The sequence below is a fragment of the Poromitra crassiceps genome, assembly GCF_964638095.1.
Source record: "Poromitra crassiceps genome assembly, chromosome: 11".
Lineage (NCBI taxonomy): Eukaryota > Metazoa > Chordata > Actinopteri > Beryciformes > Melamphaidae > Poromitra > Poromitra crassiceps.
The window spans coordinates 17,709,775-17,732,583 of NC_139643.1; the positions used below are offsets into that span (position 1 = coordinate 17,709,775).

The 22,809-nt window shown below is 42.3% G+C and overlaps 1 protein-coding gene across 6 annotated transcripts in view; it reads left to right on the forward strand.

The window, feature by feature from the left end:
• The window catches only part of LOC310785517 (patr class I histocompatibility antigen, alpha chain E-like), a 358,851-nt gene that overhangs the window by 290,943 nt on the left and 45,099 nt on the right, over positions 1 to 22,809 (forward strand). For 5 of the 6 annotated variants that reach the window (XM_083646612.1, XM_083646611.1, XM_083646615.1 and 2 more), the window contains exon 7: positions 13,311 to 13,478. The exons of the other annotated variant lie outside the window; for it this stretch is intronic. In XM_083646612.1, coding sequence (XP_083502738.1) covers positions 13,311 to 13,478 — 168 coding nt within the window. The remainder of the gene's footprint in view (positions 1 to 13,310; positions 13,479 to 22,809) is intronic. 6 annotated transcript variants of the gene reach the window in all.

Genomic DNA, 22,809 nt, shown 5'->3' on the forward strand with positions numbered 1-22,809 from the left:
TCCTCAGAATATCAAGATTCTCGTCGCCTCTGTTAGGTTGGGTATCAGGCTCTCCTTGGCCAGCTGACTCATAAGTGCCTCGTACATCAGCCTCAAGCAACGAAGCCCCCTCTTATAATGCTTGCCTTTCAGAGCAGAATCAACGGATCCCTCAGCAATAACTCCTGCCGCGACAAGTACATCTCCTAGCTCACTCCCCTTGTAGCGCTTGTAGATGGCACTCATCATCACACACTGTGTATGGAAAGGACCAAGAAAGGGCACGATGTTACAGTACTTGTCTGGGTTCTCTGCCTTGAGCAGAGTGACGAGGACGTACACAGGATGATCTCCCACTAAAAAGGCAAAAGGCATGCGTTTTGTGATGATGATGTGAGATAGCTTTTCCATGATGTCATTCACAACTGACTTGTTCGGCGGTTGATTGTAAGACATATGAAAATAAGCCTTGCTCTTTGACTGCTCCTTATTCAAGCTGGCATGAAACCCGTTGTAGGAAGGGATAGTCTGCTCAGCTGCATCAGGGCGATCACCATTCTTGTTTGCACGAACAAGGGCATGAATAATGCTCCGCTTGCGCTGAGGCTCTGTACTTGATGAGAAAGTAGTGGGCTTAGGGCGGATGGGACGTTCCCGACGCTTGATCGTCCTATATGGTCTAACTGCCTGCATCTCCGATGCCTTCTCAGTCAGAGCCTGTGAAACAGTCTTTGCATCTTTGGTGCGCTCATGTGCATCCTGGATATTTTTCTCCTTCTGTGCAAGATGATCTAGGCGCTGCAGAAACATCCAGTTACAGCGGTGTCCAGTACCCCCTCCTGTCAACGTGTCATTTTGAAAGTCATCGTTGTCAATGATACTGATACTTGGTTCTCCCTCAGCAATGTCATCAGGACACACAGAACACTGTTCAAGATCATGCATGGTCCAGATATCACGCAAGAGAAGCACGTCTCGGTAGCTGATCCCCATGCCCAACTTGTAGTAACAGTCAACAAGCTCCTTGCTGCGAGTCAAACCATGAAGGGTGGTGGTAGCATTGATGGCAGTAGCGGTGGGTCGTTTTATGGCATATTGTGTGATGAGAGAGGTGAGGGAATGTGTGCATGGAGACAGATCTACATCCTTCTTCCCCCGTAAAGCAGATAGCAGCTGCACCAGGAGAGGTGAGAGCTCTTCCTCCTCCTCTAGCTCTTCAACCCTTGGTGGCCATCGGATGAGTTTGATAGACTTAATATCATCCCTGATCCGCTCAGCAACATTGTGCACCAGTTGCTCATTACTGACACCGATGGAGTTTAGTGCTGCTTCAACATATGACCCACCCCCAGACGTGTCATAGACTAGGTCACTCTGGTTCCTCCGTGAGCGTGAATGGAAACCAATCTTACTCCCAAATTCCCGGGTCAGGATGTCTTTGATGTAAAATGATTTAACCCCGGATGTTGGGAAGCCGTACCGAGAGATTATAGAGTTGTAGTCTTGGAGGAGGCTCTGCAGTGACCTTAGCTCATGTTCCTCAATAATAGTTTTTCTGATATGATTAAAGAACATAGTCTGTGCCTCACGTAGAGTGACATTGTGCATATGTGGGAGTTTGTCATCGTCAGTCATTTTCTTGTATTTGGTTACATATTTCATCCAACATGTGTAGTGATAACTGATCTCAAGTGCATAGGGCTGATCAGCTGCAGAATCGATCAGGCAATTGATTCTGTCCCGCATTGTCTGATCTTCCAGGGCAACTGTATGGCTCTTGAAAGCTGCCCATGCATGATCATATGAAATCAGGCTCACCTTTGTTTCTGGGTGCTTTGGTAACTCGGCCTTAAGACACCACACGCATTTTGTTTTATCATGTATCTGCCCTAGACTTGATCGCAGTCGTTTGGCAGGTGGATCTGCAGCTGTGGAACAATCATCCAACATAGAAGAAGGCTGAGATGGGCATTCATAAGTCTCTTGTTTTTTCTGTCTTTTTTTGGCTTGTTCCAGTTTCTTAGAATTACATAGGGTGAACCTACATGCTTCATGGACACATTTTCCGACCGGACCTTTATCCCAGTTGCATAGACATGTCCAAACTTGTCAAGGCCACTCCATAACAGTGCCTTTTGTTTTATGTTTTCCCACCTCTGAGTTGACTTAACGAAATCTGTGGTTTCATCACAAACACTGCCACACTGTAGAATACATGGCTGTCTATCTATCCCTGTTGGTTTATTGTTTTCTTCCATATTCAAGCAGTTATGCATGCACACTGTCTTTACAGATCAAATGTCTAGCTCCTCTGACTGTGGGCTCAAAAGAATGACTGAAGCAACATTTAGGCAAGCAGCAGCACTAAACAAGCAGCCCACACCTGGCTTGTGGGTCATGTCCAAACATGTCCAAACTTGTTAAGGCCAAACTTGGCCAAACAAGGCCAAACTTGTCAAGGCCACTCAAATTGCCTAAATAAAGTACTGCTGACAAGAATCAAGCATGCTGGATATGATATGCACAACATAAAATGAACAAATATAGTTTGAGGGCAATATTCACTGGCCTTTTGTACAAAAGTTAAGTATTCACTCTACTGGATAGTGGCCATCTTGAATTTTCTGGGTCAAAACAAGGTCTTATGATTAAAATGGTGTCAGATTTGGAATCGTCGTGGTTGACTTGTATGAAAAAGTGCCTTCATACATGATTATAGGCCATCCAGGTCAAAAGTTAATTTTTAGAGTTGGCGCCGGGCGCCATTTTGAATTTGGCCCTCTAGCAAAAAATGCCGGGATTTTTGAGAGGGACCTGGGGGCTAAATCTTTTATAAAGGGTCCATAGAGGTCAAATCAATCATCAAACCATCCTTGCCAGAGGATGGTCACGGAACCTCAGTTTATGACTCTACCTTCAGTTTCTTTTTCTTTTCCTCTGTAGGGTCCTTTTTGAGGACTTCATATGTGCTCCTGTCTCCTAGCATTGCCTCCATTTTTTGCTCATATTGTTGTGTGTTCATGACTACTGTGGTTCTGCCCTTATCTGCTGGTAGGATTGTGGTGGATTTGTCTTTCGCCATCTCCTGCATGGCCTCCTATTCTTCTTTATTTATGTTGGTGGGTGGTAGCTTTGATGATTTCAGGATGCCCGCTATTTCATTTCGTAGTTCTGCCTTCTTTCCCTGATCTTGTATTTTTTGACATGCTATTTCCGTTGCTAAAATGAAATCTTCATACGGTATTCTTTTCGGGGTTATGGCATAATTTAGCCCGCGGGTGAACACACTACGTTCAGTTTTTGTTAGGTTACGTTGTGAAAGATTACATACCCATTTCTGCATTGTTTCGTCCTTCTCTTGTTCTGTGTTTTTTCTTGATGTAAGTATTTCCATCAAGAGAGTCATTTTTAAAATTCCTTGGTTGAGTGTAGTGGTGATTACAAAAAATATGAGGAGCTAAATTTGAGTTTTCTGAAAGTAACTGAACATAAATTATATAATTTTGAAAATGACATTGATCCGGAGGCAAATCTCTACAATGATTACCAATTAAAGGCTGAGTACTATTCTGACAATCAGTTTAATGAGCTTAATTTGGATGGTTTTTCAATCATACATTTTAATAGCAGAAGCCTCTATAAAAATTTTGATCAAATTAAAGATTATTTAAAATCATTACAACATACATTTAATAATAATAATAAACATGGGTTTTCTATAGTGCTTTTCAAGGACTCAAAGACGCTTTACAAAAAGAAACTTAAGGGGCGGGGATGACGTAAGTGCAACAGACAACTGGCAAACACGACATAGAAGAAGTTGTTGCTATAAGTGAGACTTGGCTGACAGATGAAAAAGGTTCTGATTTTGTGTTAGAAGGGTATAACAATTTTAGTGTAAATCAGAAAAACAAAAGGGGAGGTGGTGTTGCATTCTATGTACAGAAAGATTTTCAGTGTAAGAAAATTGATAGTACTGTTATTAATGACATCATGGAGAGCCTGACAATTGAAATCTATTCTACTAAATTTAAGAGTATATTCTTGAGTTGCATTTATAGAGCGCCTGGTTCCTGCATTGAGACATTTATGAATACTGCCGTTGATATTTTGGGGAAGCTATGTGATAAAAAATTACCGTTTGTTTGGTGACTTCAATATCGATTTGATAAAATGGAATGAACATAAACTCACATCAAACTTTTGTAATGCAATGTTTAGTCTAGGTATTTGGCTCCTGATTGATAAACCAAGTAGAATAACTAAAGAAAGTGCCACACTTATTGATATTTTTTTTACAAATGGTTATTTTAAAGCGACAAGTGGACTGCTATGCGATATCAGTGATCATCTTCCTATTTTTGTAATCCTACATAATTTGAATGTTAAACATTCAGTTAGTGAAAGTGTGCCTTCTTGCAAATTAGTTAGATTAAGAACCCCAGATAGGATTGAGGCTTTAAAGAAGGAACTTATAAATTGTCATTGGGATGAGGTATATGTGGATGATCCAAATCAGGCCTATGATGCCTTTCTTACAATTTCTTACAATTATATAATAAACAATGTCCCATTAGAGAGTGCTGGGTGAAAGATAAATATAAAGAAAAACCATGGGTGACTAAAGGGCTACAAAGGGCATGCAAAAATAAAAATCTATTGTATAAGAAATGTCTACAATTGAGGACTGGTGAAAGTGAAGAAAAATATAAATTGTATAAGAATAAACTGATTAATATTATGAGGTTACAGAAGAAGGAATATTACAGCAAATTATTGGAAAACAGTAAAAACAATATTCAAAGGACCTGGAAAGTAATAAACAATATTATTAAAAATAGGTGCAATATCTGAACTTCCTAATTATTTTTTAAATGGATCTACTACAGTGGACAACTTAGAAAATGTTGTTGAAGAGTTCAATGATTACTTTGTAGGTGTTGGCACCACTTTGGCCAATAAGATTGGTGTCCCTGATGACAAAAAAGATGGGTTTAATAATTTGATACATAGTAATATTAGTTAATTGTGTATTTGCGGGGTTACTGAAAGTGATGTCATTGAAACTGTAAGAAAATTTAAAAACAAAAGATCAATTGACATCAATTCCATTGACATGGTAATTATTAAAGAAGTTATATATTCTATTGCAAGACCCCTGACCTATAATCTCTTTTCAAAAGGGGATATTTCCTAATAGCATGAAGCTAGCGAAAGTAATTCCAATATTTAAAAATGGGGACAAGCACCGCATGGACAACTATAGACCTGTATCTCTTCTTCCTCAATTTTCCAAAATAATAGAGAAATTATTTGTGAAACAGTTGGATTTTTTTATCAGTAAAAACAAATTAGATGAAAATCAGTATGGATTTCGGGAAAACAGAACCACGCAGTAATGCAGATGGTTGAAGAAATTGCAAAGGCAAGGGAAAATTATGAATATTCTATTGGCATTTACGGTATGTTGACCTACAGAAGGCCTTTGACACTATATATCATAGGATATTATTGAATTATTGAGGAAATTGGAGAAGTATGGGATACGAGGTGTTGCAAATTCTTGGCTGAAAAGCTACTTAGAAGGTAGGCAGCAATGTATACAAATTAAAGATACTGTGTCAGCATTGAGGGACATCACCTGTGGGGTTCCACAGGGATCAGTGATTGGTCCAAAACTGTTTATTTGATATATTAATGATATTTGCAAAGTTACAGATTTGTTGAAATTTGTTGTTTTTGCAGACGATACAAATTTATTTTGTTCTGGTAAAAATTTAAATTAACTTTTGAGTGATGTTGAACGGGAGTTGGAAAACCTCAAAACTTGGTTTGATGTCAATAAACTATCACTGAATATTAAGAAAACTAAGTATATGGTGTTTGGAAATTAGAAAGAAATTGATGGTGATATTGAATACAAAATCTGTAATACTAACATTGAAAGAGTATTTGAGACAACATTCCTTGTGGTTGTGATTGATCATAAACTGTCATGGAAACAACATATAGATTATATCAAAGGGAAAATTTCAAAGTCACTAGCAATCCTGTATAAATTTAGAGATGTATTGAATTATAAGGCCTTGCATATCATTTATTGTTCACTCATTTTACCTTACATGTCTTATTGTGTAGATCTGTGGCGATCAACCTTTAAAAACTCTAAATTCAGTAGTAGTTCTACAAAAAAGAGTCATACGTATCATTAACTCATTCATGGCCAAAGACGTCTTTGACGTGTTATCAGGAATAGCCCTCAGGGCCAATGACGTGTTTGACGTGTTTTTGTTTTTATTAGTGCAGCGCGTAGTTCAAAGACTTCCCCAGCCTGTGACATGTTATCAGGTCCCTAGCCTCAAAGTCAAGCCGACAACACGTGAACAAACACATACCGCAGCTGTTATTTGAAATGAGCAGGAGGAAAAACAGAGAAACGCGCTTCCTTGTGCAGAGAGGAGAAACGCCATTGAAACGCCCCTCGGCGCGCTGCGCTGGTTGCCTTGCTGCAGGGCGAACCTGGTCAATCCAGTGTTCGCGGTAGTCAAACCCGTGACGAACATGATCGATCCGGTTCCAGCGCCTGGTCCCAAAGCCAAGCCGGACCCGTTCCTGTGTCGCAGCATTCGTCCCAGCCCGAACGAGAGGAGGAAAACGATGCAGAGGCAGAGGAGGCTAGACGCTGATCTCAGACCAGTTTGGTGTTCCCCTCCTATGCTAATTTGCGGGGCGATCAATAGTGTTCCCTTGGAAGGAGGTGCGATCCAGCAGCAGCTGTGGACAGAACTCTCTCACTCTCTCTCTCTGTGTGTGTGTGTGTGTGTGTGTCTGTCTGTCTGTCTGTCTGTCTGCACACTCACTCACACTGAGTAAACTGTATTGTTGAATGTAAAAAAAGCACTTCATGTATATGTATATATATATATATATATATATATTTTGTCATTTGTGTCATAACGAATAATATTTACATGTCTGATGTCAATACAGTTCAAAACTAGAACGACCGCAACGCGGACTTATGCCTCCGCCATTAGTTCATTCTTGAGTCCAAGTGGATGTTGGAGCCAAATTGGAAGAAATTGCATCAAGGCGTTTCTTTGCAGAATTGGATATTTGAGCCAAATGTGAAGAAATTTAGTCAAGGTGTTACTGAGATATGGCGTTACCGAGCTTGAAAATGGCATTTGTTAGGTCATTGTGACCTTGACCTTTGACCTTTGATAACCAAAATGGAATCAGTTCATCCTTGAGCCTAAGTGAATGTTTAAGGCGAATCTGATGAAATTCCGTCCAGGCGTTCCTCAGATATCGCGTTAACAAGCTTGAAAATGGTGTTTGAGAGGTCACAGTGACCTTGACCTTTGACCTTTGACCACCAAAATCTAATCAGATCATCCTTGAGCCTAATTGAATGTTTAAAGTGAATGTGATGAAATTCCGTCCAGGCGTTCCTCAGATATCGCGTTAACAAGCTTGAAAATGGCGTTGGAGAGGTCACAGTGACCTTGACCTTTGACCACCAAAATCTAATCAGATCATCCTTGAGCCTAAGTGAATGTTTAAGGCGAATCTGATGAAATTCCGTCCAGGCGTTCCTCAGATATCGCGTGAACAAGCTTGAAAATGGTGTTCGAGAGGTCACAGTGACCTTGACCTTTGACCTTTGACCACCAAAATCTAATCAGATCATCCTTGAGTCTAAGTGAATGTTTAAGGCGAATCTGATGAAATTCCGTCCAGGCGTTCCTCAGATATCGCGTTAACAAGCTTGAAAATGGCGTTCGAGAGGTCACAGTGACCTTGACCTTTGACCTGCAACTGGCCCCAGGTGACTACACTCTTTTACGCGAGATGGATTAGCCCAGGTCAACTACTGACCTCCAGGTGACTACACTCTTTTACACAAGATGGATTCACCCAGGTCAACTACTGACCTCCAGGTGACTACACACTTTTACATTAGATGGATTCACCCAGGTCAACTACTGACCTCCAGGTGACTACACTCTTTTACACAAGATGGATTAGCCCAGGTCAACTACTCACCTCCAGGTGACTACACTCTTTTACATGAGATGGATTAGCCCAGGTCAACTACTGACCTCCAGGTGACTACACTCTTTTACATGAGATCGATTAGCCCAGGTCAACTACTGACCTCCAGGTGACTACACTCTTTTACATGAGATGGATTCACCCAGGTCAACTACTGACCTCCAGGTGACTACACTCTTTTACACAAGATGGATTAGCCCAGGTCAACTACTGACCTCCAGGTGACTATACTCTTTTACGCGAGATGGATTCACCCAGGTCAACTACTGACCTCCAGGTGACTACACTCTTTTACGCGAGATGGATTCACCCAGGTCAACTACTGACCTCCAGGTGACCACACTCTTTTACACGAGATGGATTCACCCAGGTCAACTACTGACCTCCAGGTGACTACACACTTTTACGTGAGATGGATTCACCCAGGTCAACTACTGACCTCCAGGGGGCTTACGTCTGGTCTTAACTACGCCGGTCGTAGCAATGCGCGTTCATGTGAATTGCCGGGGAATGCCCCCTGATTGGCCCAAAAATGTGCCTCGCGACCTGCTTGGAGCGTCACTGTGCCATATGGCCACTACTGTATGTACGTCACTACACCCTCCCTCCTCCTGTGGAAGCTCCGGGGGAAAATGGCGGCGATTGAGTGCCAGGCAGTCTGAATGAAATTGAATGTAATGTTCCCAATTCTATGTATTAAATTCTAAAAAACGACCCTCAACATTTGGGAAGGCTAAGCCACACAACTAGTTCGTTATAATCGAACGTCATGCTTCGAAGGCGACTTTACGACGATGAGGACGGTAAGGACTCCGCTGATAGACTACCACACGGAGATCTCTGTTACAGGCAGGCACTTTACGTCTCCTCCTGACCAGGCATAAGAGTTACGCCTGGGCGTAGTGAAAAGAAGGATCAAGCCCTCTTGGTGCAACCGGCGTAGCTCTTAGGTCGTAAAGTTACGACCGACTTAGCTTAAGACCAGTCGTAAAACCAGTTGGTGCAACTGGCCCCAGGTGACTACACTCTTTTACGCGAGATGGATTAGCCCAGGTCAACTACTGACCTCCAGGTGACTACACTCTTTTACACAAGATGGATTCACCCAGGTCAACTACTGACCTCCAGGTGACTACACACTTTTACATTAGATGGATTCACCCAGGTCAACTACTGACCTCCAGGTGACTACACTCTTTTACACAAGATGGATTAGCCCAGGTCAACTACTCACCTCCAGGTGACTACACTCTTTTACATGAGATGGATTAGCCCAGGTCAACTACTGACCTCCAGGTGACTACACTCTTTTACATGAGATCGATTAGCCCAGGTCAACTACTGACCTCCAGGTGACTACACTCTTTTACATGAGATGGATTCACCCAGGTCAACTACTGACCTCCAGGTGACTACACTCTTTTACACAAGATGGATTAGCCCAGGTCAACTACTGACCTCCAGGTGACTACACTCTTTTACGCGAGATGGATTCACCCAGGTCAACTACTGACCTCCAGGTGACTACACTCTTTTACGCGAGATGGATTCACCCAGGTCAACTACTGACCTCCAGGTGACCACACTCTTTTACACGAGATGGATTCACCCAGGTCAACTACTGACGTCCAGGTGACCACACTCTTTTACACGAGATGGATTCACCCAGGTCAACTACTGACCTCCAGCTCTTAGGTCGTAAAGTTACGACCGACTTAGCTTAAGACCAGTCGTAAAACCAGTTGGTGCAACTGGCCCCAGGTGACTACACTCTTTTACGCGAGATGGATTAGCCCAGGTCAACTACTGACCTCCAGGTGACTACACTCTTTTACACAAGATGGATTCACCCAGGTCAACTACTGACCTCCAGGTGACTACACACTTTTACATTAGATGGATTCACCCAGGTCAACTACTGACCTCCAGGTGACTACACTCTTTTACACGAGATGGATTCACCCAGGTCAACTACTGACCTCCAGGTGACTACACTCTTTTACACAAGATGGATTCACCCAGGTCAACTACTGACCTCCAGGTGACCACACTCTTTTACACGAGATGGATTCACCCAGGTCAACTACTGACCTCCAGGTGACTACACTCTTTTACACAAGATGGATTAGGTCAACTACTGACCGCCAGGTGACTACACTCTTTTACCCAAGGGGCATTAGCCCAGGTCAACTACTGACGTCCAGGTGACCACACTATTTTACACGAGGTGGATTCACCCAGATCGACTACTGAGTACTGACCTCCAGGTGCATATGAGCAAAGTCAGCGAAAACAGAAAAACAGGGTGGTGATAATGTCACAATGCCCTAAAATGGCATGTGAAGGCCTAATAACTAAATATCGCTGTAGTACCCACTGTGAGTGGATTCTTTTTATTATTTTACCCTGGATGTTTTATCTAGTATCAACAAATATCTGTCATTGGGCCAAATTTCAGGTCTCTGCCATGTGGAAGGAAAACTCGGCACATCTCTCCAGGGCAGATGTGTCGGGCAAGGATAAAGTCGATAAAATAGTGAAAAGAGTCCCACACACTGCCAACCTGCAATAAAGAGGATTTATTTGTGACGTTTCAGTCACCAACCTTTTTCAAACAAATAGTTTACAGACATGATGAAGCCCACTTAAAGCAGGACTAAACCCCCCAGATTTCTTGCAAAACTGTATTCTACTTGATTTGAAAACACTGCAGGCAAGATGGCCGCCTATACTCTCTTCTTTAGCTGACAGAATTCCTCCCCCATAAAGTAACATATCTTGGCCAATAAGTATGTAACATACAAAATAAAACAACCTGTAATATCAAAACTTTATGTAGAATGCAGAGGACATGTAACTGTTTAGTTAAACTTGCATTCCAGGAATATTGTGCTCTAAAGATAACGTTAGTGGCTCGAGACTGTTTCGTCCTGAAACCCACACCATTTGGGGGGGTGGTTTTGGCGTAACCTATGTGGGATTCGAAATAACGCATCCGAGATAGAAAACGAGATATAGCCACGTTATAAACAACAAACTAACGCTGGTGATCCGTATGGAAACGGTGTTACTCGAAATGGTTAAAAGTTATATCAATTCGGTCATTCAGTGGCGTTTTACTGCCATGTACATAACTAACTAGCGGCTAATATTAGCCACAGTAGGCGATTACCCAGGGATGCATTGGTCTTAAAGGGCGCGTGAACTACAGTAATAATCAATGGGGAAAAAAACAATTTTTCACATGAGTGGGGCGCGTGCTAACCCCACCGTGACGTCACGATGTAACAAATATCCCATTCATTTGAGGGCACAAAAAAAAGCAGTGTTCAACCCATAGAAGGAACTTATGCTGCTGAAAATGATACAAATGGTACAATGGTAATAGTTTGGTCTCAAATGTGGAAATTTTGACCAGAATTCTTCACACACCACCCCCAAAGTCATATATATTGGTTAAAAGCTGAAAAAAGGTGTTTTGGGGTTTAGTCCTGCTTTAAGGCCAACAATAGGGTGTTTTTATCCGTCTCTTTCCTATATAATATGAGGGAGCCGTTTGTATTCAAAACCCACATCTCAAAAACTCGTTTTCGTTACTATGGTTGGATGTAAATTGTAAATTACAGTCAAAACTATTGAGCTGAGTCACAAAAGCTGCCAATTTACCAGGACTTCCATTGTATATACAGAACATGTCTAAATCTGTCCCACTTAATGATTTTAGACAAATGTGTCTTTTTATCTGGATTAAAAACAAAATTCCTTTCAAAGAAACCAAGAAATACATTTGCGTAATTTGGTGCACAAATGGTTCCCATTCTTGTGCCTGAGACCTGCAGATATAACTTATTTTCAAAGCTAAAGTAGTATTTCATGACAAATTTCGCCAGGTCAATTATGAGTTGATAGGGGGATTAATTGTACTGTCATGATCCTGTAAATAAAAACCCAACGCCTCCAAACCCCCTTGATGTATATTGGTAAAGAGGTTCATGATGTCAAGGGTTAGCAGGAGGACATCTTATCGTAAATTGTTAAGACAGGAAATTCCCACGGGTCCATCTATATAGTAAGAATGAAAAGTGTGCGAGTGCGTCATCACTGATGACATCATCACTGAGTGGGGCCCGATGTGATATCCTTTCATGGGGCCCGAAATCCCTGCTCTCTCGTCTAGTGGAGGAAGGGCAGCCGGAAGAGACTGGGGAGCCCCACCCTGCCCGCGGCTCCCAGTTCCAGGTGGGGCGGCTTCCGGGCCTTCTCTCCCTCTTCTCCGTGAATCCACCAGGATGCCCAGGAGAGAGGGGTACTCACCGACCATCTCAGCCGAAGCCGCTCACACCTGCATCTCAACCAAGCCGCAGGCAGGGCTAAACACTGCTCCCCATCTCAGCCGCTCCTCCTCTGGACTCCTGCTGTTATGCCCGGTATACACATAAAGATAATCTGGCTGATTTTGGCCTGATTTCCCACCTTCCGACCAAGGACAGCAAACGGCAGATAATCTGATGGCTCTAAAGATGATCCTGTGGTGTGGGGTGTGTTAAGAGTCAATTTCTTCCGACGATCTGCTCAGAAAATGGTCGGGCAGATGATCGTAAATATTAGACCTGTTGAATATTTACGATCGTCGGCCACGACCATTTTACGTTTATTGCGTTAATAGGCTAATAACATCAGCCATTAGCCATTTGAGAACAACTCACCTCCAGCTCGCGCAGTAACGTTTATTGATCCCAAGGGGATCAATAAAGTATCTATCTATTTATGTATCTAGAGTCTAGACGGTAGGACAGATCTTCATGTATGTGGTGTGCTGTATTGGGAATATCGGAGTACACCACACGCAATACGATCAAAACTGTTCAATCCATGATTTTTTTATCTTCAAGTGTGGGGTCTCTCACAGATAAAAAATCAGTTAAGATTTAGAAAATATTTGTGTTTACCAAGCTTTAGTCTGTCATCTCCATTCTCCTCTAGTCTCCAATTGTCTGTGGCTCATGCTGCTTATATACCCTCACCAGTGCTGCCTGCACAGGTGAGGGTGATTGTCCGGATTACAGCCACATGTAGTGTGGCCTTCAGGCGCAGTCAGACACAACATGGCATACAAAGTACAAACAATCTGAACAGATCAAGTAAATTATGCAAAAACTGGCCACATACCGACACTAAGACAAATTCCTCATATGTAATCTTGCATATTGTGGAAATAAAAGTGATTCTGAGTACAGCCTGATATTAATTCATTTTTCACTCTGTCTCCTCAGGGCAGGACTCTCATGGAGAAGACTCGAACCATAGCTCAAGCTCTAAACTATTACAACGCTTCTGTGAAGTGCTCATGCGCCGTAAGATGGCCGACCAACGATTGTACGAGCGTATGGAGCGGGCACCAAAAGACCAGTGGATAGAGATAGCCACCAAGCACATGGAAGGTAAAATGGTTTGAGTAGGCTAATCATGGCTACATTAATTTTAGACCAAAAATATAGACAATCTCTGCTTGAGCCGGATATTTTTAAGCGGTGTAACCGCTTCTATTGCCAGTATGAGCCCGAGATGTACCTTACCAAAAAGTTCACCTGGAAGAGCGGGGGGGGGGGGGGGGGGGGGGGGGGTTGGGCGGGCAGAGGAGTTCACCTGGTAGGGGTTAGGCCGGGCTCAAATAATGGTCATTAACATTTTGAGCTTGTGAAACGTTGTTTGTAAACTTTTGACACGCAGTGAGGATTTGCACACCTGTAAATAAAACGTGTACTGTACCTGTAGAAATATCTTGTCCATCTGAGAGAAAGTTTTGTGCATCTGCAACACATTTTTCTATCGGTAGACATATCTCGTGCATCTGGGAATAAGTTTAGTAAACACTGATAGAATTTGTGCATCTGTAACCATATCTTTTACATGTACAAACATTTTCTACATTCATGTGCGACCTTGAAAGCACCACCTGTGAACTTAATTTTGCAAGGGCAAATTTCCTACGTTCGTGTGTGACCCTGAAAGCACCACGGGCAAACTCAATTTTGCGAGTGCAAATTTCCTAGATTTGTGCAAACTCAAATTGAGTACGAATTCTGGCCTATTGGAGTGTCAACTCAGTGCCACAAGCCCCAATCCCAATTCCCCCCCTTGGCCCTACCACTTAACCCTTAACCCTCCATTTTGCGCGTTCACGTGAATAGTGCTGTCCCAATTCGTTTTTGCTTCAACCGAGGGCTGAGAAGGAAATCGCTATTAATCCGCAAGAAATTAGCCAAAAGTTGCAAACAAATGTTTATATATCCGAGTTCAATGTTGATACAAACGACTGTGGATGCTCTGGATGTTTGGAATTTGTTTGTGGCAACATTTTAGAAAAAAGTTGTATCGCAATTCGCGCTGTACTGGTTTCCTGGTTTCCAGTTTGAGAAAGAGGAGACAGCAATCTTTGCAAATATTGAGTTTTGAAATGCGTGTTTCAACATTCCGACCCAGTGATCCTTTGTATCAACATTAACACTTTGAGTGCCACGGCCCTTGGGCAAAAGGTGCTGTACTGTGCCACATAGGCTGCAATGCATTTTAAAACAGTCATATAATTTCTTTAATAATTACTATGTAAACACTGAACACGCACAAATAACGATGAGACTCTCTTCTATCACCTGCAAAAAAAAGTTTATTGATCCCATTTTCCGTTCTTTAGTTATGAGCCGGAGAAGATAGCTTGATTCATCCAAAAACAGCAATTTTTTTCTAGAAGCTGAGATAATTGGCCTTTTGTGAAAGGAAGCATTTCAAGCACATCATTGACTCATTGCTAATATTTTCTGATGTAATGACACCTCACAAATAATTTCCTTCAATAAAAGAGTGAAAACAAAGGAATTTTGTTTGGCCAAATAATATGTTTTAGCTGCAACCAGCAGCGCTGGCCCCTGCGTGCGCAGACCCTACACCTTCATGCTGGTCTTGATTTACTGCTGGTGGGCATCAGATAGCCTATTCTAGCTTGTTTGCTCTCTGTGCATCGAGCCTGCTACAGCTGCCTGGGTCTGTTGTATGCTGTAGTGTCCTGCGTGCCCCACCTCCCCCCCTCCTCCCCCCCCCCCCCCCCCCCGTTGTGGGAGGAGTGTCTCTCTGCTCTGCTTGGCTCTGCTGTGAGTGCGTTTGCTCTGCGTGTGCTCAGCACTGAGAAGTCCGCTACATCCAGCTTTTTTACAGCCGCGTGTACCAGCTCCCATGCTTCCACTTGAGAATAATAACAAATCCACGGCTGATCATGCGAATGGGCTGTTGCAGCGGACACGAGGTGCTCAATTGTGACAGCAGATTGGCTGCTGCAGGGGCACAGCTAACGTTACGCTTCAATGAAGCAGCTGCATACGGACGGATGCGATGCGATTTCCTTTTCCCCAACGACTTCTTCTGTGTGTTTTACTCCATATTCTCTCATCTGGAGTGGGCTGTCGCCACCTAAGGGTTCTGTAAAATAGGTTAGACACATTCAATAGCTCTCATATTGTAAGAGGCGATGTAAGAGGCATAGATCGACACCCCCCCGCCAAAAAAACAATTTCGAGTTATTGACGCCATTTGGCGTCGCTGGCAGCCTACGGTAAATTTCTAATGACGCCATATGGCGTCGCTGGCACTCAATGTGTTAAAGGAAGACATTAATTTATTTTTTTATTTTTTGGTTAGGTATTTTGCGACTATTTTAACATAAGACAGTATGGGCGCCCACTTCAAGCTGGGAACAGTCGCAGCAGCACCAGCCAGCATCTATCTGCAAGCAGATCCGTGTAAAAAAATAAAAATATGAGGAAATGTATGTATGAGGGAATACAAAGAAACACAAAACATTAAAAAGAAGAATATAATAGAAATCAGATGAAACACAAAAAAAATTCAAATATTGTAGGCCTAATCACCAAGCTGGCCTGGCCTCCCATGGTACCCAGGCCAGGCCAGTGTACACACCATTAGCCACTTACAACTTGATGGAGGACAGACCAGCTGCAAATAACAAGGCGAGTCACAACACTCACCTTTAAGAACGGGGTTTCCACGGTTCTCTGTGTTTTGTAGAGCCTTGCCACTCCCTCTTCATTGGCCACTGAAAGGACATTCTGAAGGCCCTTTGCTACAGACAGAGGAGAGGGAGTCAGTCAGTCAGACATAACACCCCCGTGGCCTGATACTATATGATCTATCATGTAATGTATAGTTACCAGAGGAGAAAGCTAATCCGAATGGAGGCACTGTGTCACCTAGGTTTCCATAGGAGACTCGTTCTGTTGGGTGGTACCCGCACAGTGGTACCCCTCCAGCAGAGAGGTCAGAGAGTATCTGGGGCACGGATCTGAGGTCGAAGGGAGCAGAAAAGAGGAACTCTAGCTCGATGCAACTGAGCTAGATGAATTCATGCCCATCTAATGTTGGATAACCAGCAACAGTAGGGGATTCATCACCGGACCCCCTATTGCAGTGTGACTGTATTTCAGAGACCTATAGTAAAAAGAGAAAATTATAAAATGACAGAAACCGCACAGAAATATGTAACGTTGACAGCATGATGTCTACAAATAAAATAAAACCAATCAGTAGCAAGCAACAATGTAAGCATTCATATAATAACCAAGAGATGGGAGGAAATTTATTTATCCTTTATTTAACCAGGAAGGTCCCATTGAGATCCCTGGTCAAGATGGACAGCAAAAATAAAAGGTTTCATATGAAAAATACAAACAGGGACAAATAACATCACAGAATACACACAGAAACACAACAAGCAAACACAAACTACAAGGATTAAAGGCTAAAAAGGAGGGCTAAAAATAAACTTGACAATCGCACATTCCACATGCAATGACATTGTTCTGTAAAAACAGATTTTAGAGTATTTTTAAACATGTCAAGAGGGGGTAAAGATTTCATGTTTAAAACACCTTGTAACTCGTTCCAGGCATATGGTGCATGAAAGGAGAAGGACAATTTACCTAGCTCTGTTCGGGTTTTGGGGGCCAAGAGAATAATTTTCTCTGATGACCGAGTGTTAAATTGGCTGTGGCGATATGTCAATAAACTAGAAATATACAGCGGTAACTTACCTAATAAAGCTTTTAAAAGAAAAATTAACATATGGGTTTTTCTCCTTAGACTCAGAGAAGTCCATTGAACCATTTCATATAATTGACAATGATGTGTGCGGAAACTTGCATCAGTTACAAACCGCGCAGGGCACCATGATGAAGACTACATCCAGTTTTTTCAGAAGAGCAGAAGCAGCATGCATATAGATGACATCACCATAGTTTAATACTGACAGAAAGGTACTTTGAACCAACCTCTTTCTGGCAGTAAAAGGAAAACATTTTTTTAAACCAAAATAAAAACCTAACTTTGGTCTAATTTTTTTTAAGAGGCTATCAATGTGGACACCAAAAGTCAGCTTGTCATCAAGCCATATTCAAAGATATTTATAAGAACTAACCCTCTCTAGTTGAGCGCCATCTAGTGTTAGAACCATACAGTCAATAGGAGATTAACGGGAATGTGTAAAAACCATAAATTTGGTCTTTTTTGCATTTAAAACCAATTTTAAATTAACAAGAGACAACTGCAGTGAATTAAAGGCAGTCTGTAAGGAGTCCATTGCCACTTTTAGAGATGGTGCCAGGGTGTAAATGATAGTGTCGTCCGCGTAAAGGTGCACCTTTGCTGGATTTAAACCAACACCAAGATCATTAATAAAAATAGAAAATAAAATTGGAGCCAAAATGGATCCTTGAGGGACCCCTGTCTTTACTATTGAGGGAGCAGAGTTATAATTGTCTACAGACACACATTGAGTTCTCCCAGTCAAATAGTTAAGAAACCAATTCAGCACAGGGACACTAAAACTAATCTGTTTGAGTCTTTGAAGGAGAAGACCATGATCCACTGAATCAAACGCTTTTGATAAATCAATAAAAAGTGCAGCACATGATTATCATCTGAAGTGTGTGGGTTTCAGACTTCAACCAGTAATTGATCGGAAAAGATATGCAACCAAATATTACAATTACATGATAACTATAGTTAACTTTGTGTTAATTACTTTTGCTCCTTTAAAAGTGGGCATTATGGGCCCTATCGTTGAATCGGCGTAGAAACTGCGTTTAAGGCCTGGCGCAGCCCAGATTAGTGGGTGTGGACCAGCGCACTCGATATCTTGGTGTGAGCGCTACACCCTGCCTCAAGCATTATAACCACGCCTTTTAAGCGTAAAATTATGCACCCTCTGCTCATTGGAGAAGTGCAATAAACAAATCACACGCTTGCCTTTTAAGCTCCAATTCCACGGATTAGTCCAGTAAAACCAGAAAAGCCAAGCGCTCTCCTCCCCCCCTCCCTTTCATCCCCGTCTATCTGTCTCCATATATAGGCTATTATTCCATATTATTATGCTTCTCAAACCAATAAACTGCAGTTTAAATACTGCAAGCATGTAAATACGCTACACTATAGCAAGATCAAAGTGAAAAGAATGTTCTAAACGCATTAGCTAGAAAAATATAGCCTATCCCTATATGATGAGATTAATTAGATTGGTGAAAGTTTGTCCAGAAAGATATCGTTTTCTCTCCCCTGCTGCAGGTAGGATGATGCACATAAATATAGCCTACATTATGTAAAGTCATTGCATAAATGTGTTTTTATTGTAAAACTAAAATGTGAAGTAGAGCCAATTTATTGGAGCGGACATCACAGTAGGACATGACAGTAGAAGCTCGTTACGCTGTCACTTATCTAAATCACGTTAAATCGACGAGGGATATATATAGGCCCAGGATGACATATATGTTTCACATAGGGTGGTGTTTTCATTTCGATGTTTTATTTGGTCCAATATTGAAATGTTCTACAATTGCAGGTTGTGTTACCATTACACATTATTTAGATCTACCTTTATATCTATTTCGGCTCATTTGGTTGCTATTTAGTAGCGAAATGGAGTAGCCCAATGCATGCTGCGACATTTCACAGGCAGTGAACTTACAACTTATTTTTCCTATGGGACGTGTGTTGTGTCTGTCTGAGCGAGGGAGTCAGAGAGAGACAGAGAAGGGTGACAGAGGAGAGGCAGAGGAGCGCTCCTCGCAACTGGCGCACTGAATAGGCCTGGTTTCAGAGAGAGACAGAGAAGGGTGACAGGGGAGAGGCAGAGGAGCGCCCCGCTCAACTGGCGCACTGAATAGGCCTGGTTTTCAAAAGCGCAAAGTGCTAAATTTACGCCAGGTGGGAAGATATCATTAGGCCGGCATTTAAGGCCGAAACGCCCATTCAGGGAGTGCGCCACGCCCATTCAGCCTAAAGCGCATTTACCAGCCTAAAGCCATTAGTCCATGGGCCAGACCAGATATCGGTACCATCTGGGTTGGCAAAACTTTACCTATACTAAATTGTTTATAGGGTCAATATAAGTAAATTAATATATGATAGCCTTTCCACAGGAGTAGCTTTTCATATTTATTGGACATTTTCTTATTTTCCAATATTTAGTCCATGGGCCAAACACAAAAATTGCACATATCGGTACCACTCAAGTGGACAAATTCTAATCATGATTTTTGAACATGTATATATCCATAGATGATATTTTAGTATGATAGCCTTTGCAGAATGGCAGCTTTGTCACAGTTATCGGCTCATGAAGTTAGCCAACCCCTACAATAAATTTGATTCTAGGTGCTGATGCATAACCTATTTGAGGCTCAGGACCTTTAACCATGTTCTATGAGAACATGTTTGACTACATTTGAAAGGGTAGCTTCTTAGCTTTCATTTAAGCTCAGTTGTGTGTCTGTCTGACAAATAAAGAGCTCACATGGGCTCTTCAAAGTGGCAGTGACATTCATTTTTCCTCAATTTTCGCCTAAATTATAGTCTTTATTTCAGCACTGTGGCATCTAGGAACATCACAGACACAAACAACAAACACTGGAATACTCATAGGACTATAAGATTCAGAAAAGGTATCATGTACCCATACTATCCCATCGTGAGGGGTGAATTTGGCCCTTTGAATTTGGTAGAAGAATGCCTTCTCGAGGGAAATGGGCCAGAACCCAAAATGTAAGATATCGGTACCATCCGGATGGACAAATTCTACTTGTGATTTTTTTTAATTCCTATTCATCCCTAGATTATCTTTTTATATGATAGACCTTGATGACCATGGTAGCTTATTAGTGCTTAACCACCCCTCTTAAATTATGGACTTATGGGAATTATGGGAAATCATCTTTCTTTCATTATATCCTCTCCCTGGATGGTGTCTGGACTACTGACTGTTAATATGACATGTCTAGATATAGGCATGCTATCCTATGATACTATACATACTATACTACACTAGATAGATATACTATACTTAATTGTCTACTAAATTGGCACATTTCTCAGTCAAAAAGAGTAAATTGGCACGCTTTTCAGTCAATTTTTATTTATTTGTGTTACGGTATATGTACAGCTACATTCAAAATGTTTCCAGTCTTTCAACACAATAGTATGACAATCTACCCTTCCTGAGACCATGTCATCCACGAGGGCAACACCATCATCGTCATTCACATCTGAGTCTGTCAGCTGTGCAGCAAGCTCTTCTTCACTGTGTTGGTTGGCACATGTTTGTAGTTTGCACAGGTTTGTGCATTTCAGACCATTATTGAGACATGGACCAGATGGTTTGCACAACCTCACACACTTGCAGGAGAGCAACTGCAAGATGGCACCTGGTGCTGGGGAACCATGCATCCACTAGATTTCAAGCTGCCCCTCATCATCTGTGGTCCACCCATGGTCCTTAAAGTACACTCCATTGTTGATATCATGGAAAACTCCTTTGTGAATCCACTCAGTCCAGACCAATATGAGTTTGTCAGCTTGTCAACTGCAACTGTTGCCCCGCCAGATATAGCCAACCTGCATGATTCCAGCCACAACATCCAGCAGTGGAGAAAACTGCTCTACAGCACTGCCAGCAAAGCCAGTCTGATCAAATTCTTGTTTGAGGAATGGAAAGGACCCAAACACAGATATAAACTACAAGACAAGGCCTTGTATGTTACCTGTGAAGTAGTCTGCTTCAAAATCAACAAGAACCAATGGGAGGAGGTAACACAGCTCAAATCCTCTCAGGAAGAAGCTGACACCTGCATGCTAAGCATGCTCTCCATGTAGCAGAGTCTGGCTTCAAGGCAGTGATCATCATGGCAAACACAGATGTCCTGCTACTGACTCTGGGTTGGAGCAAGGACATCCCATGTCCAATGTACCAAAAATGTGGAACACAGAACAAGACAATGTTTCTGGACATCACCAAACTATGCAAATCACGCAGCAATAGTATTGCTGGCGCCTTGATTGGCATGCACGCATGTTGCATGAATTGCATTCAAGGAAAGCCAACTTTATTTACACAACACATTTCATAGAAGTAAATTCACTGACTAAGCAGATGGATATGGTGTCATGGTGTAATTCCTTGTGTAATGTGTTGTCCACATGCAGCATGGTAACCAGGCTTTCAATATTCATCTGATCATCATATCACTTTATGGATGCATCATGCACCATCATGTAGCCTATTAGGTACAAGGCTAATTCTTATCTTTTGGTTCCATTTTTGTGTAAAGCAAATTATTCCCATTAAGTAGCCTAATTAGCGTCCGTAGCCTACTCCGTTCTGAAAGACGACCCCCCCGCATATCAAACAGCTGCAGTCTGCATAACGTTCGTCGGGGGAATAGTATAGGCTATAAATGCACATGACTACTTAACATTAGTAGTTTTTGTAAGGGAATGCACAGAGCTGATTTCGAGAGGGAATATCCTCAGACCAACTCACCACAGACAGCTATAGCCCTCTGAAGCTTATTATTATATCTGTTAATTTTACCTACTAATGTCAACATCGTTTGAGCATAAAGCCTAACCGCACGGAGCATTCCTCCTGGCGTCCCTGCAGTCATGATTGTATAGGCTACTTTTTTTACTTTCACTCGTGCACTTTCTTTATACATGAGGTGATTTCCCCTGTAATTTTTTTATGAATGAGGTGACCATTCGCACCTTTTCCGGCTTGCTGCGATGACGCTTTCAAGTGGAGGCGGGTTGCCAGGTAACCCGGCGCTGTTACTACCTACCGTGGTGGGACAAAAGGCGTAAAACAATTATCCACCAAAGCGCGTTCACGACTTTCACATCGGAGGCGCGAATCCTATTTTCCGTGCATTTTTCGGCTTTCAAGGCCGAGGGAAAGAGCCTACTGTCAGCGCATTTGCAGGACATGGAAAAGTGGGCACCCTGAACAGACAGGACATATCAAATAGCGTTCCTTGAGCTCGGCCGTGCTTGGGATGTCTCTAATGAGCTCTTCAAGAAGCTGCTGGAAATCATGTGCCACATGTATATGTACCCTCTACACACATTACAGATGTCAACCTCTTCCGATACCAACTTTTCTGCACCAGACGTGGGGAGCTCGAGTCCAGCCAGCTTCCACCATTTGAGGATTGGCTATTAATGCATTCCATTCATGCAAACGATCAGACTGCAATCTGTAGACGGTCTCTTCAAACCCAGCCATCTGTACCAAGCCCCAAGGACCATGGGTGGACCACAGACGATGAGGGGCAGCTTGAAATCCAGTGGATGTGCGGTTCCCCAGCACCAGACCGTTTTGCAGTTGCTCTCATGCAAGTGTGTGAGGTTGTGCAAACCACCAGAGTGCACAGG